Source organism: Phocoena sinus, chromosome 12 (genome assembly GCF_008692025.1).
Source record: "Phocoena sinus isolate mPhoSin1 chromosome 12, mPhoSin1.pri, whole genome shotgun sequence".
NCBI lineage: Eukaryota > Metazoa > Chordata > Mammalia > Artiodactyla > Phocoenidae > Phocoena > Phocoena sinus.
Window position 1 is genome coordinate 56,538,647 of NC_045774.1, and position 19,355 is coordinate 56,558,001.

Consider the following 19,355-nt stretch of genomic DNA (forward strand, 5'->3'; position numbering starts at 1 on the left):
TAAATAACCATGGAGTTATTACCCAGGTTAGTAACTTGCAAGCAAGTTACTAGAACAGATTTTGGCCTGGAAGCCTAAATATATCTTGTTTTTTCCATCCCCCAAGATAGAGCAGAATGTCATGTTTGAGGAACATGTTGTTTCAGTTTAGATCTGCAGGGGGATATTGAAGAATTATCAAGTGACACAAAGGAAGACTTCAATTAGAATTATGTAATAAGTTAGCCCCGTCCATTAATATAGGTACATTCTTTTTTCTACAACAAGGAAAGGAGTGACAGTAGTTCACTAAATATTACAGGATCGAACAATAAACTCAGGCAAGAAAACTACCTAAGCCCAAATCTCAAACTACTTCAAAGAACCTAACTTAATATTTACCTATAGTGTGAAGTACTTCACCTCTTCTTAATCTCCTCCTGCTTAGGAAAATACAAAAGTCACATGTACAATCCTTCCAATACTCTAATATGCTCCTTTATGGGTCTCTTCTTTAATTTCCCCTCTGTGCGCCCCCCATGATAGAAGAAACTGCAATAAAAGTTTATAAAGGAAAGGTGAATATATTCACTGCTCAAGTCCCATAGAACATATATTTTCTCACCTTTTTAGAGACACAAGCAAAAATCAGGATTTACCCCACCATACTTTTCGGAGAAAGCTCTAACCTTCTTCATACTGCTACAAGACAATTCTTATGCATTCCTATTGGGGGCCTCCAGGAATGTTATCAAAAGTGAAGATGTAATTAGATTATTTATTCTCAGCAAATCTGTTGAAAAAGGCTTTAAACGCAATTCAGGTAAATTATTCAAAAGAAGTAAGAATGTGGTCAGCAGAGTTATCATTTCATGCCTCTAATATTTTCTGGGGTCTGGGTTTCAGAAGAGATGAATGCCCACCCTAATATGAAAGAAATGGAAGTAGATGCAATCAGTTATTAACTATTATTGCCAATAAAGAAGAGGTTATTTAAATTTCAAATTAAATTAACTCTCTCTGCACATTAGAATCACCAGAGGAGGTTACAAAAAACTCAGATGCCCAGGATCCTACCTCAAGAGAGTCTTAATTACTTGACTTGGAGAGGGGTGTGGGGCTCGGTATTCTTTAAAAGCTACCCAAGTGCTTCTAATGTTCTACTGTGCAGACAGGTTGAGACTACTGATTTAAACAAATGGATATTTTAAAGATGTTTGAAACTTAGTGGATGATCTATCCAAATAGGACAAAATAATGACTCCATCCGCTGAGAAAGGAAAACTGATATGAAAATCAAGAATATTCTCTTACTCATCAGAGTGGTATACTGTCAATCACAGACAAGACCGTATTTCCATATGATGTACATGCTATCTAGTTCTACTGATTGCCATATTTCCTAGGACTTTGGTAGATAAAAAACTAGCCCTATGAGTTAAAGTAGTGCTTTAACTGGGGATTCTGAGAAAGTAGTCAGTATGACTAGTGTTACTGGGCTCTGGTCTAGAATTTATGATGCATGCATAGGGATTTGTTTTTCTATCAACAAACCAAAAACTTTAATCACAAAACTTTGATGGTAATATATCTATGCTTATGTTAATATTTGAGTTTTAAATTACCTTCTCGGCACAGGGACAATATCCCCCATGTGAGACATAAAGCTAACATTTGAGACCCTTTGTTTCTAACTTATTGAGGAGAAAAGGGGGTTGTCATTACTAAGCATAAACTGACTCCAGGTAAGTAAAATTACCTAAAAACAAAGCTATGTGGCTGGTTAGTAACACCTAAATAAACAGGGCAACTCTTACATGAGCAAGTATTTAAGAAATAATCCCTGTACTTACTATGCTACTAAAGTACCATAGTGAATTTTCTAATTATTATATTGTCAAAGAAACCCTTCTGGATAATGGTGGAAAATGATTAGAATATATAAAGTAGTAAATCTGGTACACAATAAAAGACATATTTGATTTCTATCAATGTGCAAATAATTACTGAACTTTTTCTTTGCAACGACCATACTTAACGAGGAATTTGTTATATAAAATATAAAAGTCTTTTAAAGAATAAGTCCTGGGGCTTCCCTGGTGGCGCAGTGGTTGGGAGTCCGCCTGCCGATGCAGGGGACACGGGTTCGTGCCCCGGTCCGGGAAGATCCCACATGCCGCGGAGCGGCTGGGCCCGTGAGCCATGGCCGCTGAGCCTGCGCGTCCGGAGCCTGTGCTCCACAACGGGAGGGGCCACAACAGTGAGAGGCCCGCGTACCGCAAAAAAAGTAAAAAATATAAGTCCTGGAGACCTACTGTGCAGAATAGTGATTATAGTCAACAATACTGTGTTATAAACTTCCAAGTTGCTAAGAAGCAAGATCTGAATTGTTCTAACCACAAAAAAGAAATAATTTTAATGTCATGGAGGCACTGGCTAATGTTAGACTGGTAATCATATTGCAATATATACATTTCTCAAAACACTGTATATCTTAAAGTTACAAAATGCTGTATGTTGATTATATCACAATAAAAATAAATAAAATAAATTCAAAACTAACTTCTTTCCCATCTTCAAAAACTATTGTAGGTCAATTTCCTGAATACGTGAAATGGAAATTCCCAAGTATTCTACCATCAATATAAGAGGAAATAAACATTTATTTCAGAAAACACTTTTCAATCTGAAAAGTAACTACAGATGCCATGTTGATATTTTACTTTTCTAATGTATAAATCTCTTTATAGTAAATATATTATAATTGAATTATCACCACGGTTCTAAATAAAAATAACAGAAATTATGTTTTGCAGAAATTAAAAAATATCTAATGAATGGTGTTTCTAAATCCATTTATTAAGTGCATGCAATAAACTTTTTACATTCTATCCCTTGACTCAAAAATTATTTATGTTCTTTTGGCATTTAAGAAGCAAAATTCACTCAAGCTTTCAAAAAATCATTACAGGCATGCCATACCAGCAATTCAGGCTTACAAACCTATACTGTCACCCCAGCATAATTTAATTTTAGAAGACCATTGAACTGATAAGCTCAGAATAAGTAGCAGACTATAAAGAACGTGTTATAGTTGTATCTGCTCCAATGGCTTAAGGCAAATGTTTTAAAACCTTAATATGATCGAGCAGTTGAGGTCACGTAGGTGAGCCAAAATGACTAATGCACTTAGCTCTTCTGAGTAATGATGGATATGCCATGATGTCTTTGGCTATTACTTTTATTGTTGATACTATGAGTCCCTTGGCTATTGCTTTCATAATTAATAAGTCACTTAACCTCTCCATGGCCCAGTTTCCTCATCTGTTAAATGAGCATAATGATAATTGCTTCCTACCTTCCTTAGGGGTGGCCGTGAAGATTAATGAGCTGGCATTTACAATGTACTGTGTTCTTCTAAAGAGGGAAACTATGCATAAACAAAAACAAAACAAAATAAAACCCTCTTTGTTGCTAAGTAACAAGAAATAAAACTACCGTCCCCCCACCCCACCCCGCCATGGATTAATCCACTTGCTTGCATTCCTAACACTGTAAACTTCATACACTTCTGAATAAATTGACTTTTTAACCCAAAGTTAAAACGGAAATGCCACAGAGGGCTACGTATTTTGAAGAAAACTTTTTAGCTCTCTACAGAGCAGAGAACTTTTGAAAGTAAACACACATTCTACCTAAAACATCTGTCATAGATGTTCCATCAATGAATGCGATATTCATTGCGCCAATAGATAACTGCACAGAATTTGATTTTTAAAAAAGTGAGTTGCCACCTTAAAGGAAACCTAACTATGAAACACTGATAACAGATGACAATGAAATCATTAGGGGAGGTTGGGAAAATGGGAATCTGTAAACTTAGGGGGAAATAATATTTTTATAGTGTGCTTTATAGTAACTTATAAGATAGAAAACATACTAATAATCTGGATTTGGACAAAGAAATATTCAGACAAATTGACATAATATTCAAAGTACCAGCTGGTAAATTTAGCTACATAGGATAAGGTAGTACAAGAAAGAGATAGACTATTAACAATAAGAAGAACAACAAAGAGGAGGAGGGGGAAATAATTTTATAAAGAACTGGGCAGTTTTCAAACAGAATTTAGAGGTGATATGAAGGAGCTAGAATTTGTACGGTTGGGTCATAAAATTGTTTGCGATCTTCAGTGTCTCCAGCCAGTAAAAGTTCTCAAAATTGTTTCAACATGGCTTCAGGCCTTAATTAAAAATCAAATTAAGCATGTTGCCTTGAGGTGCTTTGTTAAAACCTCTGAAAAAGTTAAGGAAATGCCTTGTAGATTTTCTCCTCTGGATTAAAAAACTTCTAGCCCAAAGTAGCAATGATTAAGTCTAGAGAGAGGCACATTTTAATATGAACTGTGGGTGTGGCTTTTAGATTATAAATGGACTCAACTGGATATATTTAAAGGCCAAAAAAGCTTAGCAGAAATAGAGTCTGTTCCAAAGGTATTAATAGAAGAGCCTCTGGGCCTCCAAATTTCTAGGAGTAGGATAGCTGACTTATAAGCTCAATGAAGGTTTATGTTACATGCCACTAAGAGTTTTTGGTCATTTGTTAAGCAACATTATTGTGGCAACTGTTAACTAATAGAGCCCAAAACACATGCAAAGTCTGTGCTGGGAACTGGAGATCCAAGTGTAAATGATACAGATTCAATTCATGTCCCTGTGCTGTGCAGTGTAGTATGGAAACAGAAGAATTAATGGAATACAATTTGGGGTGATAATTTAATAACTGAGGTATAAGTGCTCAGAGAATTTAAAAAAGGAGTACCTTACCCAGACTGGGTCGATTTGGGTAGGGGAAAGGATCAAGAAAATTTGCCTGGATTAATTGAATTTGGATCCAAGGAATAAAGAAAATATAACCAATTAGGTTGGTAGATAAGGGCAGAAAAGCATAACAGAAGGAGGTGTATCATGTAGACATCATATGACACGGACTAACCAGTCTGGCTGAAGTTTAGAGTGTGAGAGCAGCTGGCTAAAAAATAAAAAGAAGCCAGACCATGATGTGCCTTGTAAACCTGATAAGGAGCTAGGTTCTTATCCTAAAGCAAAGAAGCGGGGTGATTTTGGAGGGTGTTAAGTCACCTTGTAGAGTGTAGAGAACAATAGGGAAAAAAATTGGGAAAGAGAAATGTTGCAAAACCCTGGACAGAGATGACACTGTTCTGAACCAGGATGGTGGTAAAGGAAATAGAAAGATATATAGGAGGTAGACAAGTGTTGGGTGGTGCTGGGAGATGCACAATATTTGTCTAAGGTTCAACGCAATCCCTTCCACGTAAGAGATAAGTAAATATTTATTGAATAAAAATGTATTCTTAAGACTGAACATCCATATCATATAATTGAGAGCATACGATGCAAGATGAAACTGGCCGAAATAAGACATCCTATTTATTACATTACAAAAAAAAGTTAAAATTAAGAAAGAACATTTTTTCATATTAAATAATTTTTAAAGTTCCCTTTACCTGTGATGTGGCATAAATTCCCAAAAGAATTGTGAATTGCATCTCAATATACTATATCACAATACATAGCCTAGAAAATAGCTTCTGAAAACTGTCCCCTCAGATTTTTTAAAAACTTTCACTTATCAAATTATTCCTTCTTCATGACAACAATAATGAGAAGAATGAAGCAATTTAAATAAGATAAACATGGTGTGATCTTTTAAAATCTATTTTAAAATTATCTAGTTGTGGGTCATAGAAACATAATTTACTTGACTACGTTTAAAATCATTCTAAATTCTGAGTTTTAAAAATTAGCCATGTATTCTAGTAATGGTAATAATTTATAATGTCTATCAAGCTTTTATTAGGCACTTAGCATATCATGTAGAGCTTTCATTTAACATTAAAAAAAATTGTGAGAATGGTTCTGTTAGTCATTCTAATTTAGAGATGAGGAGTCAGAGGCTTACAAGGGGCAGTGTCTCATCTAAATACAGCCAATAGGTGGTGGAGTCTGAAATTAAGCTCAGGTTTCCCTAATTCCACAGTTTCTTTCCCTCTTAGCAACTATTCCAAATTGTAGACTATGTGTTCAGAAGTATTAAGTGATTCACATTAGGTATCTGATACCATTTAAATGTCCTTTTAACATGTGGCAGAAATCTTTTTTAATAACCATGAAAGAGGATATGCATTTCCTTTGATACCTTTTGGAAAGACAGACTATATTAGCATATGTGGCAAAGCCAGAGATTTCAGGTAGACCAAACCCAGAGAGAGAATTTGTATAAATTGAAAAACCTGAGTCATAAGTTGCATAGAAACAAGGTGATTTCAGCATCATTTTGTAAAACATATGACTTACTTTGAAAATACAGGCATTCTCAGAAGAGATCGTAACACCTACAGGCTATAGCTGAGTTATATAGTTTTTATATAGCTATAGCTGAAGTTATACTTCAAGGAGAAAGAATGTGCTGTTGCTTGGTGACATTTATAGAGTGTTCAGCCCTGGGGTGAGATTTCAGTTCTGCTGCACCAAGTTCCCAGATTCTGAGAATGTTTTGACCCTACTTTATTGTTTTTCAATAAAATCCTTGGGCCCTCAGCAATTTTATTATCTAAATGTAATTAAGAACATATTGGTGATGTCACATAGCTCTCTATTGTTTTACATGGGATACACTGAAGAAGCACCATCGGCTCGATTTTGAGTTATTTTGCCAGTCATGGCTTTACATTTATCCCTGGAGAGAATTTGTGTGGAGTGTAACAGATATAGAAGAAAAGAAGAATGAACTCTTCCTGAAGACAATATACATGTAAGGTCAATGAACAAAGTCAAGTACGTTCTTTGGAAGAGGAATTATTCAATGTTGTAGAATGGCGGTGTAACTCTGTGTTTTGCAATACTGAAGACTCACCCCCTTTAAAGCCAGGTATCTTGAGCCAGCTCTTGCTTGTAGTAACACAACTTTAACATTCTTTAAAATAATTTTCTGGAACTGAGCTGTTTCAGAATAATGAGTTAACAGCAGAGTCTTGTTCAATTAGTAAAAACAGGACGGAAATTCCTTTAGAAATCAATGCCTTAAGGGTGCTTCCTAGAGTGTTGTATGCATTGCTGTTAATTAAGAAATAAAAGAATGGTATCAGATGTAAATCGACTATACACAATAGTCTTTGGATTCATTGTAGAATTTCAAAATGACCATGCAATTTCTTCAATTACAGATTGCTAGGGATTTTTTTTTTTTAATTTCATACCAACGGCTGGTGTAAGTAGATAGTTTAACAAGCCAAAATATGAGGTTGAAATTAGTATAATTTAGGGCTACACTAAAATAACTAAAGAAAAATCAACATTTATTGTATCCTTTTAAATTCTAATGCTTTTTCAAATTTCAACAGTAATAATTCAGCATGTGATAAAGTTATCACATAATTGTCAACTTAGTGATTATCACTGTGTGGTTTTTATTGTGACAATTGTACATTCCCAAAGGCTTCAATTTTACAGAAAGAAAGTCTGTGCTGTTGGAAACAAAAAGTTGTTTCATGTCACTTTTCTCTGGGTGCTAGAGGCACCCGTGTGTATGAGAAAGAAAAAAAAGAGATGAGAGTAAGAAGAAAAGTGAACAGCAAAGAAGAGTGAAGTTAGGCAAAATGACACTGCAAGAGAGCAACTGAACAAAAAATGAATTAGCAAAACAGAAGTTTGAAAGACAAGAAAGACAAAGAAGGGAGAAAATAAGCTTAAAGACAGGGAAAAGGAGAAAAATTTTAAACATGATTTTCCAGAGGTATACCTTGCTCATAGTATATAAGAGCTTTGAAACTTAAGATATTTGAGCCTTCTAGAAAATAAAAGTAAATTTAAACTCTGAAGTATTTGTGAAACAGAAATAATTACTTCTGGTATCAAATCACTTGCATTAGTATTTTATACGTATTATTGTACAAAGTCAACTTCAAAATTCCCTTGAAAAAAAAAAAAAAAAAATTCCCTTGAATATTGTAACAATTTAAATGCATTACATATTCACTCCCAGCAAAGTTAAAGACACCGATGATGTACACTTAGAATTTTCAACAGCTGGTTCTTTTTATTTTAAAAAAAAGTGTTTTATGAGAAAAACAATCTATTAATATTAAATATTCAATTGGGGAAAATTGATCAATTGTAATTAATATAGACAAATAGCACCATACTGATCATAATGCTTTGTTCATATTTGATTATTCAATAAATTTGATTAGATGATAATAATTTTCCAGTTGAATAAAAAATATGCATCCAATCTTTAACCTAGGTATAAAAAATATTCTCTTTGAAAGTAATTAAATTTTAAGAATTATATAGATTTGACTAAACAATCAATCTATCTCATTCTTTGGGTATTTGGTGTACTCCAGAACCCTAAAAAAAGCCGATTTAATTTGGTAAGAATTTTTACAAAGAAAGTTGCATAATTATTTGGCAAAGTTAAGTAAAACCCAGTTATATGATCCTAGGTCTAGTCTTCCCTATCTCCAACTAAACTATAACCTTCTTAAAAGTGAGAATTAGATATTATTTGCTCTAGCATACCCAACATTGTAGTACAATTTCTGGTACTCAGTAGGCACTTACTGAATGTTGAAAGAATTTGTTTTTTAACTTGAGTCGGTTATTTTTTTAAAAGAAAAAAACATCTACCACTTCTACTACCCACTTGAACTGCCAACTGCATTCCTGTGAACAGTGAAGGAAAATACCAAGGCTTAAAAATTTGCCCAAACTACAAACAACATAAAAATACTTAGTAAAATAGAAATTATGAAGTGATACTGATTCCCTAAAATGGAATCTCCTCATTGGGTCTACTCCGGCCCAGTGAGATCAGCAGAAGCAAGGAGAAGATCTGAATAATAAAGAGGAGGGCAAGATACTCTATATGCTTGGAACTTGGTGCAAGCACACCTTCCATTTAAATGTTCCACAGGCTGTCCCACTGCAAACCATTGCAAGTTCAATGGGGTAGCCCATTTTGAGATTCTGTGCCTTCCAGAATATTAGATGGATGAATGTCCAGAGAATAGGAACTGTTTCTGCTTGTTTCTACCAGTCCTTATTTTCCTTCTTTTTCTACGGGCTCTGAACAAGTTGACCTTGTCTCATCATAACAGAAAGAAATGTCTGTATGGAAAACATTCTTACATGTAATCATTCTATTCTTCTGGAATACCCACGCCTTGTAGAGTCTGACTCGACTCTGCTATTCAATTTTCGGTAAATTTATTTATTTATTTATTTACATTCAAAGATAAAACCTTGTTGGGGAAAAATAATTTTACTTTTTTACAGATTCTCCTCCAAAAAAAATGGAATACTTATAAAGCAACAACTCCTTGTCATTTGCAAGTATTAAAATGTTTTGCCTTGATGGTCGTATATTTAGTTGTATACCTCTCCACCACCTGAGGAATATGCTATTGATTGTTCTGCACAAATAACAATGTTGCTATACTCTTAAATTCATTAATAGAAAAAGGTTTGTTGGCATTCCATCATGTTAATACATAAATTTTGGATAACCAGTAGGACTTACCTTGAAAAAAGTCATGGTTGCACCATCCTCTACCGTTCCATACTCTATCTTGGTTTGCTTAGCTAAATCATCAGCAGAGTCAATAGGGGATTCCATGCGCTCCACTGTCAGAAAGGCTGCTAAGTTAGCAGTATACGAAGAAATGATGATAAGTGTGAAAAACCACCAAATGCCTCCCACTATCCTGGTGGACAGCGCTTTGGGCATGAGCTCAGAACCTAACAGAGATTGGGGGAAAAAGGTGAAACGAATACAGAGAATTTGATCAGCAGTCAGGTACTTTTGGTCATAGTGGCAGAATGGAATCACTGTGTAATAAAAGCTTAAATCACAGATTTATATATATCTGTAGTAAGCAAGGAACAGCCATTGGGAGAGCAGAGGCTAATTTCAGATAATACGTAGTCTCTTAGGACATCTGAGTTTACATATAGTGACAGGAGACTCAAGTTCTACCTGAGACAGTGCAAAATAAGAATTACACATTAATGACTGGGTAACCTTTATAAAAATAGCATTAGAAGGGAGAAATCTCTCTCTCTCTCTCATTCTAGTTTATAAACCACTTTTATAGATTTTCATATCTTGTTAGTTATGTGGGTTTTAGAAGAAATGACTTAATGTACATTCCAATCCATTTCTTAACAAGCTTTATTTATGTAAAGTTTCACTTTTCATGCACATGAAGCCCAAAATTCTTGTCTATACTGCCATTTAAAAAAGTAATGTTGTAGGAAAATAATTTTAATTATCCACATTTCTTGAGCTGTGGGGTTTTAGTCCAGTTTTTATTTTAAAATAGGTAGTAAATTATTTTCTTATGCATAAACAAATGTCTCCTATCACTATAGTTAGCCTCAATGAGGAAAACCAGAATAAGAATAGTTAAATTGCCATAAATTTATTTTTACACACATACAAAATTTCATAATTATATTACAAAACATGGCTGGAGTTGCTGCTCATGGTATTAATAAGAGAATGAGATCTGATAATTATATTTTGCTTTTGAGTATTATTAATTTTAATTAATTTAGGTTATAAAATAAAATTCTAACAATTTTTAAATTGAGTCCTTTGGTTTTATCACATGATTTGCAGTCTTAATATTGAAATGAACACATATCAGCATTGTGTAACTTTTTTATAAAAAAAGTATACTAAATTTATGGATATATATATTACTATTCACTTTAATCATTTTGAACCTACAGTCAAGAAAGCATTGGCTACAAATTAATTTTAATAGGGTTTGAGTAAAATGGAATGAAGCAAAGATGGACTCCATTTGCTGTTTTGTTTAACATATTTTTTAATATAATAACGGATGCAGTAAGGTAACGCATCTTAGAAGGAATGAAAAATACAACAAATTATTCATGTTAACATTGAAAAGAAGTGGTATCATGACTTGGCTCTATCAAAACAGCCCATCTTATACTGCAGTTCATCTCACCCTTCCAATTTCAAACAAACAAACAAACAAACAACATTTTAAAAGCAGACAGACTTGGACATGACAGCCAACTCCAGCTCCAGACTCTGCCTACCACTCTGTAAGGAAAAAAAACAGAAAGTACCTTTCTGACGTAGTTGCTCCTAGGCCCTGTCAGACACACACTCGGACACCAAAACACTAAAATATTCAATATTCCCAAGATGATCAGCAGCTATGGCTGCCCAGTCTATTTTTTTTTTTTTTTTAACAACACCACCAATAAAGTCAAACAAGACTGGGAAAGAAAAAAAAACAGTGGAGACATTCGACAAAAATGGCCCAATTACCACAAGTTCATATCTTACCAAGGACTTAAACGAGTACCTCCTAGGCTTGTGAATCAGAGCCTGGTTAGGGGCTGACTGTCATGTACTCAAGGTAACGTCATGTCCAGCACTATATCCCACTAATTCCTGGGGAGCTGGGCATCAGTCAGAATAGTATGGGTTCCTCTTTCATGTATCCACCAGCAGTGAAGTAGTTATGTGGCAAAGCAAATGTATATTTGAATTTTTCATTGTTCAGATTGTCATCATTTTCAGAGATATCAGATATAGTCTTATTTCTAATTGCTAGATTGTATAGATATCAAGTTCATCTCACCAGTATACATATTCAAAAGTCTCCAAATATTTTATAAAATGTAAGTAAAAAAGAATATTTTATTTTCCAAAGTGGTAGGAAAAATCATTTTAAAATCTTTATTATGGTCAGATCTTTATTATGAGAATAATTGTTCCAGGCTATTAAGGTAATTATTAGCCGGTGGACTAGCAATTTGCCTGAGGGAACGGCATAACCCAGTGCTACTTATAAAAGATGCTTGTCTCATGATAGATTTTTATTCACTTCTAAAATTTTAAAAGAACTCCAATAGTATCTTCCAACTGTAAATAAATCTAAGGGAAAAAAAAAAAACAAAACAAAACACTGGACCCAAAGTGTAGGAAAGGGCAAATACAACTACTGATTATTCATTTTATTTAGAAAGAGATGCCACAAAATTAGATTAGTTCATGTAAGAGTTCTCTGAATTTTCAAGTTTAGGTTAAATACCTATAAAACTATATATATGGATGCTTACATTTTTAAAAGGAAAAATTATCTCAACTCAGTAGGATTGCTTGTAAATGTATTTGTTAAATTGATTTTTTTCCTTTTAACATGTAATTATTTATTTTCACTTTAGGAAGTAGTTATAAATGAAACAGTAATGAACTAATGGATTTATGCATAATATTAAACATGCAAAAGCAAAGTACCTTTTTAATAAACATTTTATAACTTAACATAAATTTTCTCTTCCTCAGGTCTGTAATGCAATTACCAAATGAATTTCTTCGAAGTGGATAATAAATACACCTCTAAAATTTAAGGTAAACCTTTATGGTAGGTGTGGTAACTCTTACAAAGAAATATGTTTTTTTTTTCCTTAATCCGGTCATTGTTAGTTGTTCAAATTTTGGGCATTTTGCTTTATTTACTACATTTTAAAACTTAAAAATATTACATTTTTAAATGCATAAAATAGTCTTGGTCTTGGCTAATTAAATCATTTATATTGAGTAGTAGGTCTGACATTAATTTATTGAACTTTTATATAAATATTAAAAGATTAATAAAAGAAATTACAGCAGCAAAAATAAAACTAAATTCAGCTTGGGAGAACTGAGACTAAAATAATGAATTCATAGTTATATATATACCATTAAGACATATTGCATGTATTATGTCATTTTCTGAGAAATGTAGTTTTTACTTTTACCGTTAATATTATAAATTTTAAATAATTGTGAAAGAGTATTTTTGCATGCACTTCTGAGCATGCAATACTTTATATTCTTATATACTATCAGATGCAGCTAATATTTTACTTGAAAAGGTAACTCTAAATGGTTAAATATTTTATTTTTGCAAATTTATATGCAGTAGATTTGCTAATCATGCAATACAAAGGCATCTAGTCATCAAGAATTGATATGAAAGGGAATTTTTTTACATCAAAATGAGACAGGAAACAGGAGCAATACACTGTATTCTTGTCTCAAGGAGATGCAATCTTATAGTACTTTAAATCCAGCTTCTAGCTAATGGATCAGGTTAGCTGGGTTATCTATGAGATAATGTATCTACTGTGGGTTAAGAAAAAGTTAGATGAGTATACTGTATGTGCAATTGCAAAAGCTAATTATTTTCTCAGAATCTCTCTTGGATGGGATTTGAGAACGCCTAAATGCATTAGGTAGATGGAGAAGCTGGATTATGGTTACATGCAGAGAGGCACCCATGCAAGCGACTTGTGCCAGCGAGAACTGTCACACCCAGCAAAGAGTGGGACATGGTGCCCAAGGGAAATAGCAGGCTGAATCGTATACCTTGCTGCATGAGAGCTCCAACTCCAAACCAGAAACTATTTAGCAAGGTAAAATTGTTTTCCACCACGTCTGAGTCAGGGTTGCAAGGGTGTGGGTTATACCACTCATAGGGACTAAACCTGTGGTAATTGACAGAAGAAAAGAATATGTTTAAATGGCAGTGAGAAGACATTCTATCCAACACTTTTGCTGCAAAAGAAACAGAAAGACAGGTAAGATTAAGTAGAAACCAGAAATAAGCATTTTTATAGTACAATTTCATATGCATGACAGCAAGCTGTAGGTTTTAATGATCCCTGTCCTTATCAGCTAATTACCATGCTAAGATAATAAACAGCATTTCTTTACCTTATATGACATGAGAGGAAAATCTGTATTTCGGTAAACCAAGAACATTTTATAAGATATAGGCTTTTCACATGCAGGATGAAAAAAATTTGTTTTAAAGACTAGAAAATCATTAAAAAAGAAAACAAACTTAGGTATGAAATAAACATTTTTCAAACTGTGGAAAAATTGTTAAAGACAGAAGAAATGATACAAAATCACCCCAAGAATTTTTTGTGATATAACAGAAACTGCCAAAGTGACAGAGATTAAATGATCAGTGAATAATTATACCTCTAAGGAAACAGTACGATGGATTTATATCTTTATGTGTAACAAACTCACATCTAAATAGAAAACCGAATCAGAATCAACTGCATTCTGATACATGCTTCTGACATCATTATAGGTTTCAGAGGGAATGGTGATATGCAGGCTATCAAAGCAATGTTAGAAGCAGGAATGCACATGGAGACTGATTGGTTTCCACTTACTATTTGGTTTCAAATCTACAATTAATTTGAATCACTGCTTTAAGACAAAGAAAAACCAATCTAATTTTTAGGCCAGTTATAGATAGTTTTAGAAATATTAATAACATCTCTCAAATAATTCAAACTGAGGACATTTTAAATTGTCAAGTGTACACACAAATTAATTTATTCTAATTATAATCCAGGTATATGTTTCAATTAATGGTACTATCAAAAAATATCACTGCCATAATTAAAATGCTTAGTCTAATTACTAAACTACAAAATATTTTCCCTAATATCTCAAATTTTAAAGCCACTCTTTTATAAACCAAATTAATGTGTGTCCCCTTTATGAAAGCATTAAAAAATCTTGCATTCAATCAAAGTTATTTGAATAATGTATCTGTCACTTCAGAAAGCCCAATTTTCTTCACAATAATCTTTCTGACATATTAAAATTCTGAAGATCAAACAAACCATTTTCATCTTTCTACTGCAATTTTTAGAACACCCTTGTTTTAATACCCTACCCTTGACAAACAAAGGAATGTTTTGTTTGGTTCTCTAAGTTAAACTGACACACTGAACAGAAAGGTTGATTGGATAGTAATTAAACATTCTGATCTGATTTGTTATGTCTGACTGAAGCAGAACTAGCTTTGGTTTTAGACATTTCATTTTTATTTAAATCCCTTATTACTTTTAAGCTTATGCAAATAGTTATATACATTTTTAAAAGTATTTCAAAGTATTAGAATGTTGGTCATCAATCTTTACCCAAGACTGTCTTTAAAAATATTACCATTTTCAATTAACTATCTAAACAATTCGCTGATCATCAGAAGCAATGTGATCTAGTGGTCAGATCACAGGCTCTGCAGCTGGACCATGCAGCTCCATGCCCTTGGACAAGTTATATGAACCCTGTTTTTAAACAATAAATATTTTAAAATGTGACTTTGCCTATAGTTACATATTCAGACTCCTATTTTGATTCCTTGATAATTAAACTGTTCTTTTCAGACTTTTGAGAGTATATTAGCTATAAACACAAAGCTGGTCTGTAAGAGCTGGAATTAGTTTTTGTACATCATAAATCCTAGAAACATAACTACAGATATTGAGAAGGTATAATTTGGCTGATCAAGATCACTCATTTTCACATAGAATTCCATGAGCCTTTGAGTTTTATACAGGTGCTTCAAGGGATTCCATGAAATGAGGGGAGGGAGATGTAGTGATAGGGGTTGGGGAGGTGGAAGTATAAATATTCAGGATTCTGCCCTCCTTTTCCATATATGTATGTATTTATACATGTAAATATAAAAATATACATTTCTTTTTTTTACCTCTGAGAAGGTAGGAAAGGCAGGAAGGAATGAAGGAAAAAAGGAAGGAAGGGAGGAAGGAAGGAAGGAAAGAGGAAGGGAGGAAAGAAGGAATGGGAAAATGGAGGGAAATAAGGAGGAAGAATCTGGAAACACTGGCACTGCTTTCAAGAGACTAATATCTACTGCAGTGAGGGAGTCCTGTATAACTTAACTGAACAAAAGGAAAAAATGCATGGCAAACTAATACTGAAATTCAAATTATGTACACCTTTCACATTCTCCACCTTGTCTGCTTTTTCCTTAGAGAAGATTTCCAGTGTACCCCAAAGAGGCAGAACTAGCCAAAAAAACATGCTATCTAACTTGAATTTGCAATTGGCTCTTCAGTGACACTCTTGAAAGCTTTTCTTCTGTCTCCATTTGATTCATTAACATCCTCCTAATTGTGGTAATGTGAGTTACTGCCATCCCGCACTCACCCCACACACATACTGCACTGGCCCTGCACTGCTTTGCCCTTTGTCTGCTTTATCTCCCTCACGTTTAAGTCAACACAGCTCTGATTCTAGTTTCATTCTCTGGTTTTCTCTAAATGGAATCACCTCTCCCCTCTAAGATTAACTGCTATGTTAACTCTACCCTTTGTATTTCCAACAGATCTTGCTTCAGTATCTATCCCTTCCTTCCAATTCTTCAGATTTACCACTTTCAAAAATTCTATTGGTCTCCATGTTTTTTCTGCCCATAAAAAAATATATCAGTCATTTCAAATCTATATATTTCACCCTAATCACTCTCTAGACCTTAAGAGAATTTCCAATGGCCTGACAGTAGACTTTTTGATATTAATATGTCCAATATGAACTCAATCTTTCTTCCTAATGCTGCCCTTTTATTATCTTCTCCATCTCTGTCAATAGCATCACCCGCTGGCATTCCCTAATAACAACTGAACAACTGCAAAGGTCCTGCCCCTAGTCCTTGGTTCACTTATCCTGAACATTTTAGAGTCAACTTCAGTTCTTTAAATTCCTTTTCTCCACAACACTGACCTCCAAAACAGTTGTCAATTTATATCAGTTTACCTACAGAAAAACTCTTTCATTTCCTCCCCTCCTTCCCTGTTTATTTCCATTGGCATTAATGCCAGTTCAGGTTGTCACATCCTGTAGCAGTAGTCTCCCAGCTGGTCTTTCCACTTTTTATTCCAAATTTATAAGCTCCAAATACTGCTTCTCAGTTAATTTTCATGTAGAATAATTTCCAAAATGATACAACTCTATTAAAAACAAATCTTCAATAATGTTTACAGGCTACATACAAACTTTTAAGCATGGGATTTGATATCCTCTGCGTTGTGCTCCAAAATACCATTCCAGTATTATGTTCCACTGCTTTTTCTCCTACTCACCAGGCTCTGGCCACTTTTCCCCAAAATCCTATATTGATTCTTATGCATTTCTTTGCTCATCTTGTCCTTTAACCTGTAATTCCCTACTCTCTACTCCTCTCCACTATTCAAATCCTACACCCACCCTTCAATTCCAACTGAATTCCAATGCTACCATCTAGTTGTAGTTTTCCTGATCTTTTCTTGGAGTAAATATCTAAGGTAGAGACCAGTCACTAACCCTCAGTATTCATTGTCTTGCCTGAGTTTTACTAGGAACATTGCTGCCCAGCTAATAAAACTATACTTTCCTTCTTCCCTTGAATGCAACTAAATTTGAACCTCTGCAATATGAACAGAAGTGATGTGTACAACTTCTGAGAATTCTCTTTAAGGATATTTGCCCTCTCTTTTCCTTCTCCATCTTTTAGGAAATGGTGATGACTACAGACTCTTAGAAGCCCCATGTTGAGGATGACAGAGGTGCCCCACCATCCTTGGACTGCACTCCTGTAGACTGTGGAGTAAGGGGAATAAATGCTTTCTGATTCAAGGCACTGTATTTTTAGCTGTCTTTTTAGAGAAGCTTAACCAGTCAGTACTTGAATGACTCAGGTGCCCCTCTCTTTTTTACATATCTATAGCACTAAGAGCTTCAGGTCATACCTATGAGAGCCCGGCTCCCTCATTATAAATGAATGCACCTATCTTCCCTCTTCTGTTAATTGTAAATGAGTACATGCAAATACAGTTTCTGATTTATCATGTGTCTCCTACAAATATTCTAGCATGAGGCTTTAAACCTAGTAGGCATCTAACACATATTTGAGTTATTCTGATGCTCTTTTTGCCTCTCCTCTCGCTCTTTTTCAATTTCTGGCCAAGCGTCTAAAATGATAATCCTATTTCTCTACACCTAATACCTTCCTTAACCCTAAGCTTCCATCTCTGTAAAAGTCTTTTTGAATCCATTGTCTTTTTCCTTAAGACTATCACTTAACCATTTTGCAGCTTCTACTAAAATTCTTACTGAACACCAGCCCTTTGATATCTTCTCTTCTAACTTCTGTGATATGTGCTCCTGATTATTTGCTCTCTGCCCCACTAACAGGAGATCCCTTTTGGCTAAATCTTGGCTCTCAGATCTTTCCTCCCTGTTTAATGACCTAACACACTCATGGCTTTAACTCCTCTGCTGATCATTAGAAAACCCTCTGAATTTATAGCCATATTTTCACTCAAAGTATTTCCGTTCATCTTTGTATATTCCTACTGAGGCAGCTCACCATTACCTCATACATAAAATTATTAAAACTAAACCCAACAACTTCTTCCATACTAGCTCTCCTTAACGATTTTTTTCCATTCTAAAATGATATCGCACTCCTCTGAGTTCTTGAGACTTAAATCTTCTTTTAATCTCCTTCCTTAAATACAAACTAATGTGATATGCTTAAGCCATATCAAATTTTGTTTTGTAATGCCTCTTTGTTTTATCCCATCCATGCACTTTCATTTCAGTTCTGAATTGTGGATTTTAGAACTCAATTCTTACTTGCTTCCCGTTTTCTCTATTTTGCTTTGCAAACTATCTTCACAGTAAGTTCTGTACCATGAACATGCCTTCTCTAGAACCGATCAATTCTATTAGCTACTGAATCAGGTTTAACATTCTATGCCTCTGAATTTCAATGTTCTATATTATATGACTCAATGTTTTTAACCTTATTCAAACTATTCTGTAGACTGGCCAATTGTCTCACTCTGTGTTTATGCTGTTCTTACTAAGTGAAAAATCCTTTTCCTTTCAGTTGGTTCCCCCACCTCATGTTTATGCTACTCCTTTCCGAAATTCCATAGTGCTTACTTTCCTCCCAAAACTTACCTTTTTCAAATCTCTGTATATTACCTATTGCCTTGTGCTCCACTATTGGCATTTCATATACTAATTTTGTATTCTCAAAATTTTATGATGCCCTTTAGATCGGCTTTTTATCTTTATAATTATCATTATTAATATATTTGTATGACTTTAGTGCCTAAAAATTACGTTAACAGAATGACTACAGGTATGAGGACTATAAAACTTGAGTTACAGCCACACGTATATTTTGTACTTGGTGACGTACTGCTAAATCTCTGAGCTGAAGGTTTATTTCTAAAAAGAAGAAGAAAAAAACTAAGCATGAGAGACAATATACGCAAAGCATTTTGCAAACTATGCAGCGCTATACAAATGTTAGCTAAAAGCACATAATCTAAAGATTTCTTACTCTAGAGACATGTTCAACTGCTCACTACACTTAAAGGATATAATTTAATGATACGTTTAAATGACATACTTGGTCAGAATAGGTAATCCGGCGAGGTTAGTC

General features: G+C 34.1%; 1 protein-coding gene across 3 annotated transcripts in view; it reads right to left on the bottom strand.

Moving 5' to 3' along the window:
• GRIK2 (glutamate ionotropic receptor kainate type subunit 2) overlaps nt 1–19,355 on the bottom strand; it is a 631,568-nt gene that overhangs the window by 98,983 nt on the left and 513,230 nt on the right. For 2 of the 3 annotated variants that reach the window (XM_032651171.1, XM_032651172.1), the window contains exons 12-13: nt 13,457–13,575; nt 9,584–9,801 (exon numbers count right to left, since the gene is read on the bottom strand). The exons of the other annotated variant lie outside the window; for it this stretch is intronic. In XM_032651171.1, the coding sequence (XP_032507062.1) occupies nt 9,584–9,801; nt 13,457–13,575 (337 nt within the window). The remainder of the gene's footprint in view (nt 1–9,583; nt 9,802–13,456; nt 13,576–19,355) is intronic. 3 annotated transcript variants of the gene reach the window in all.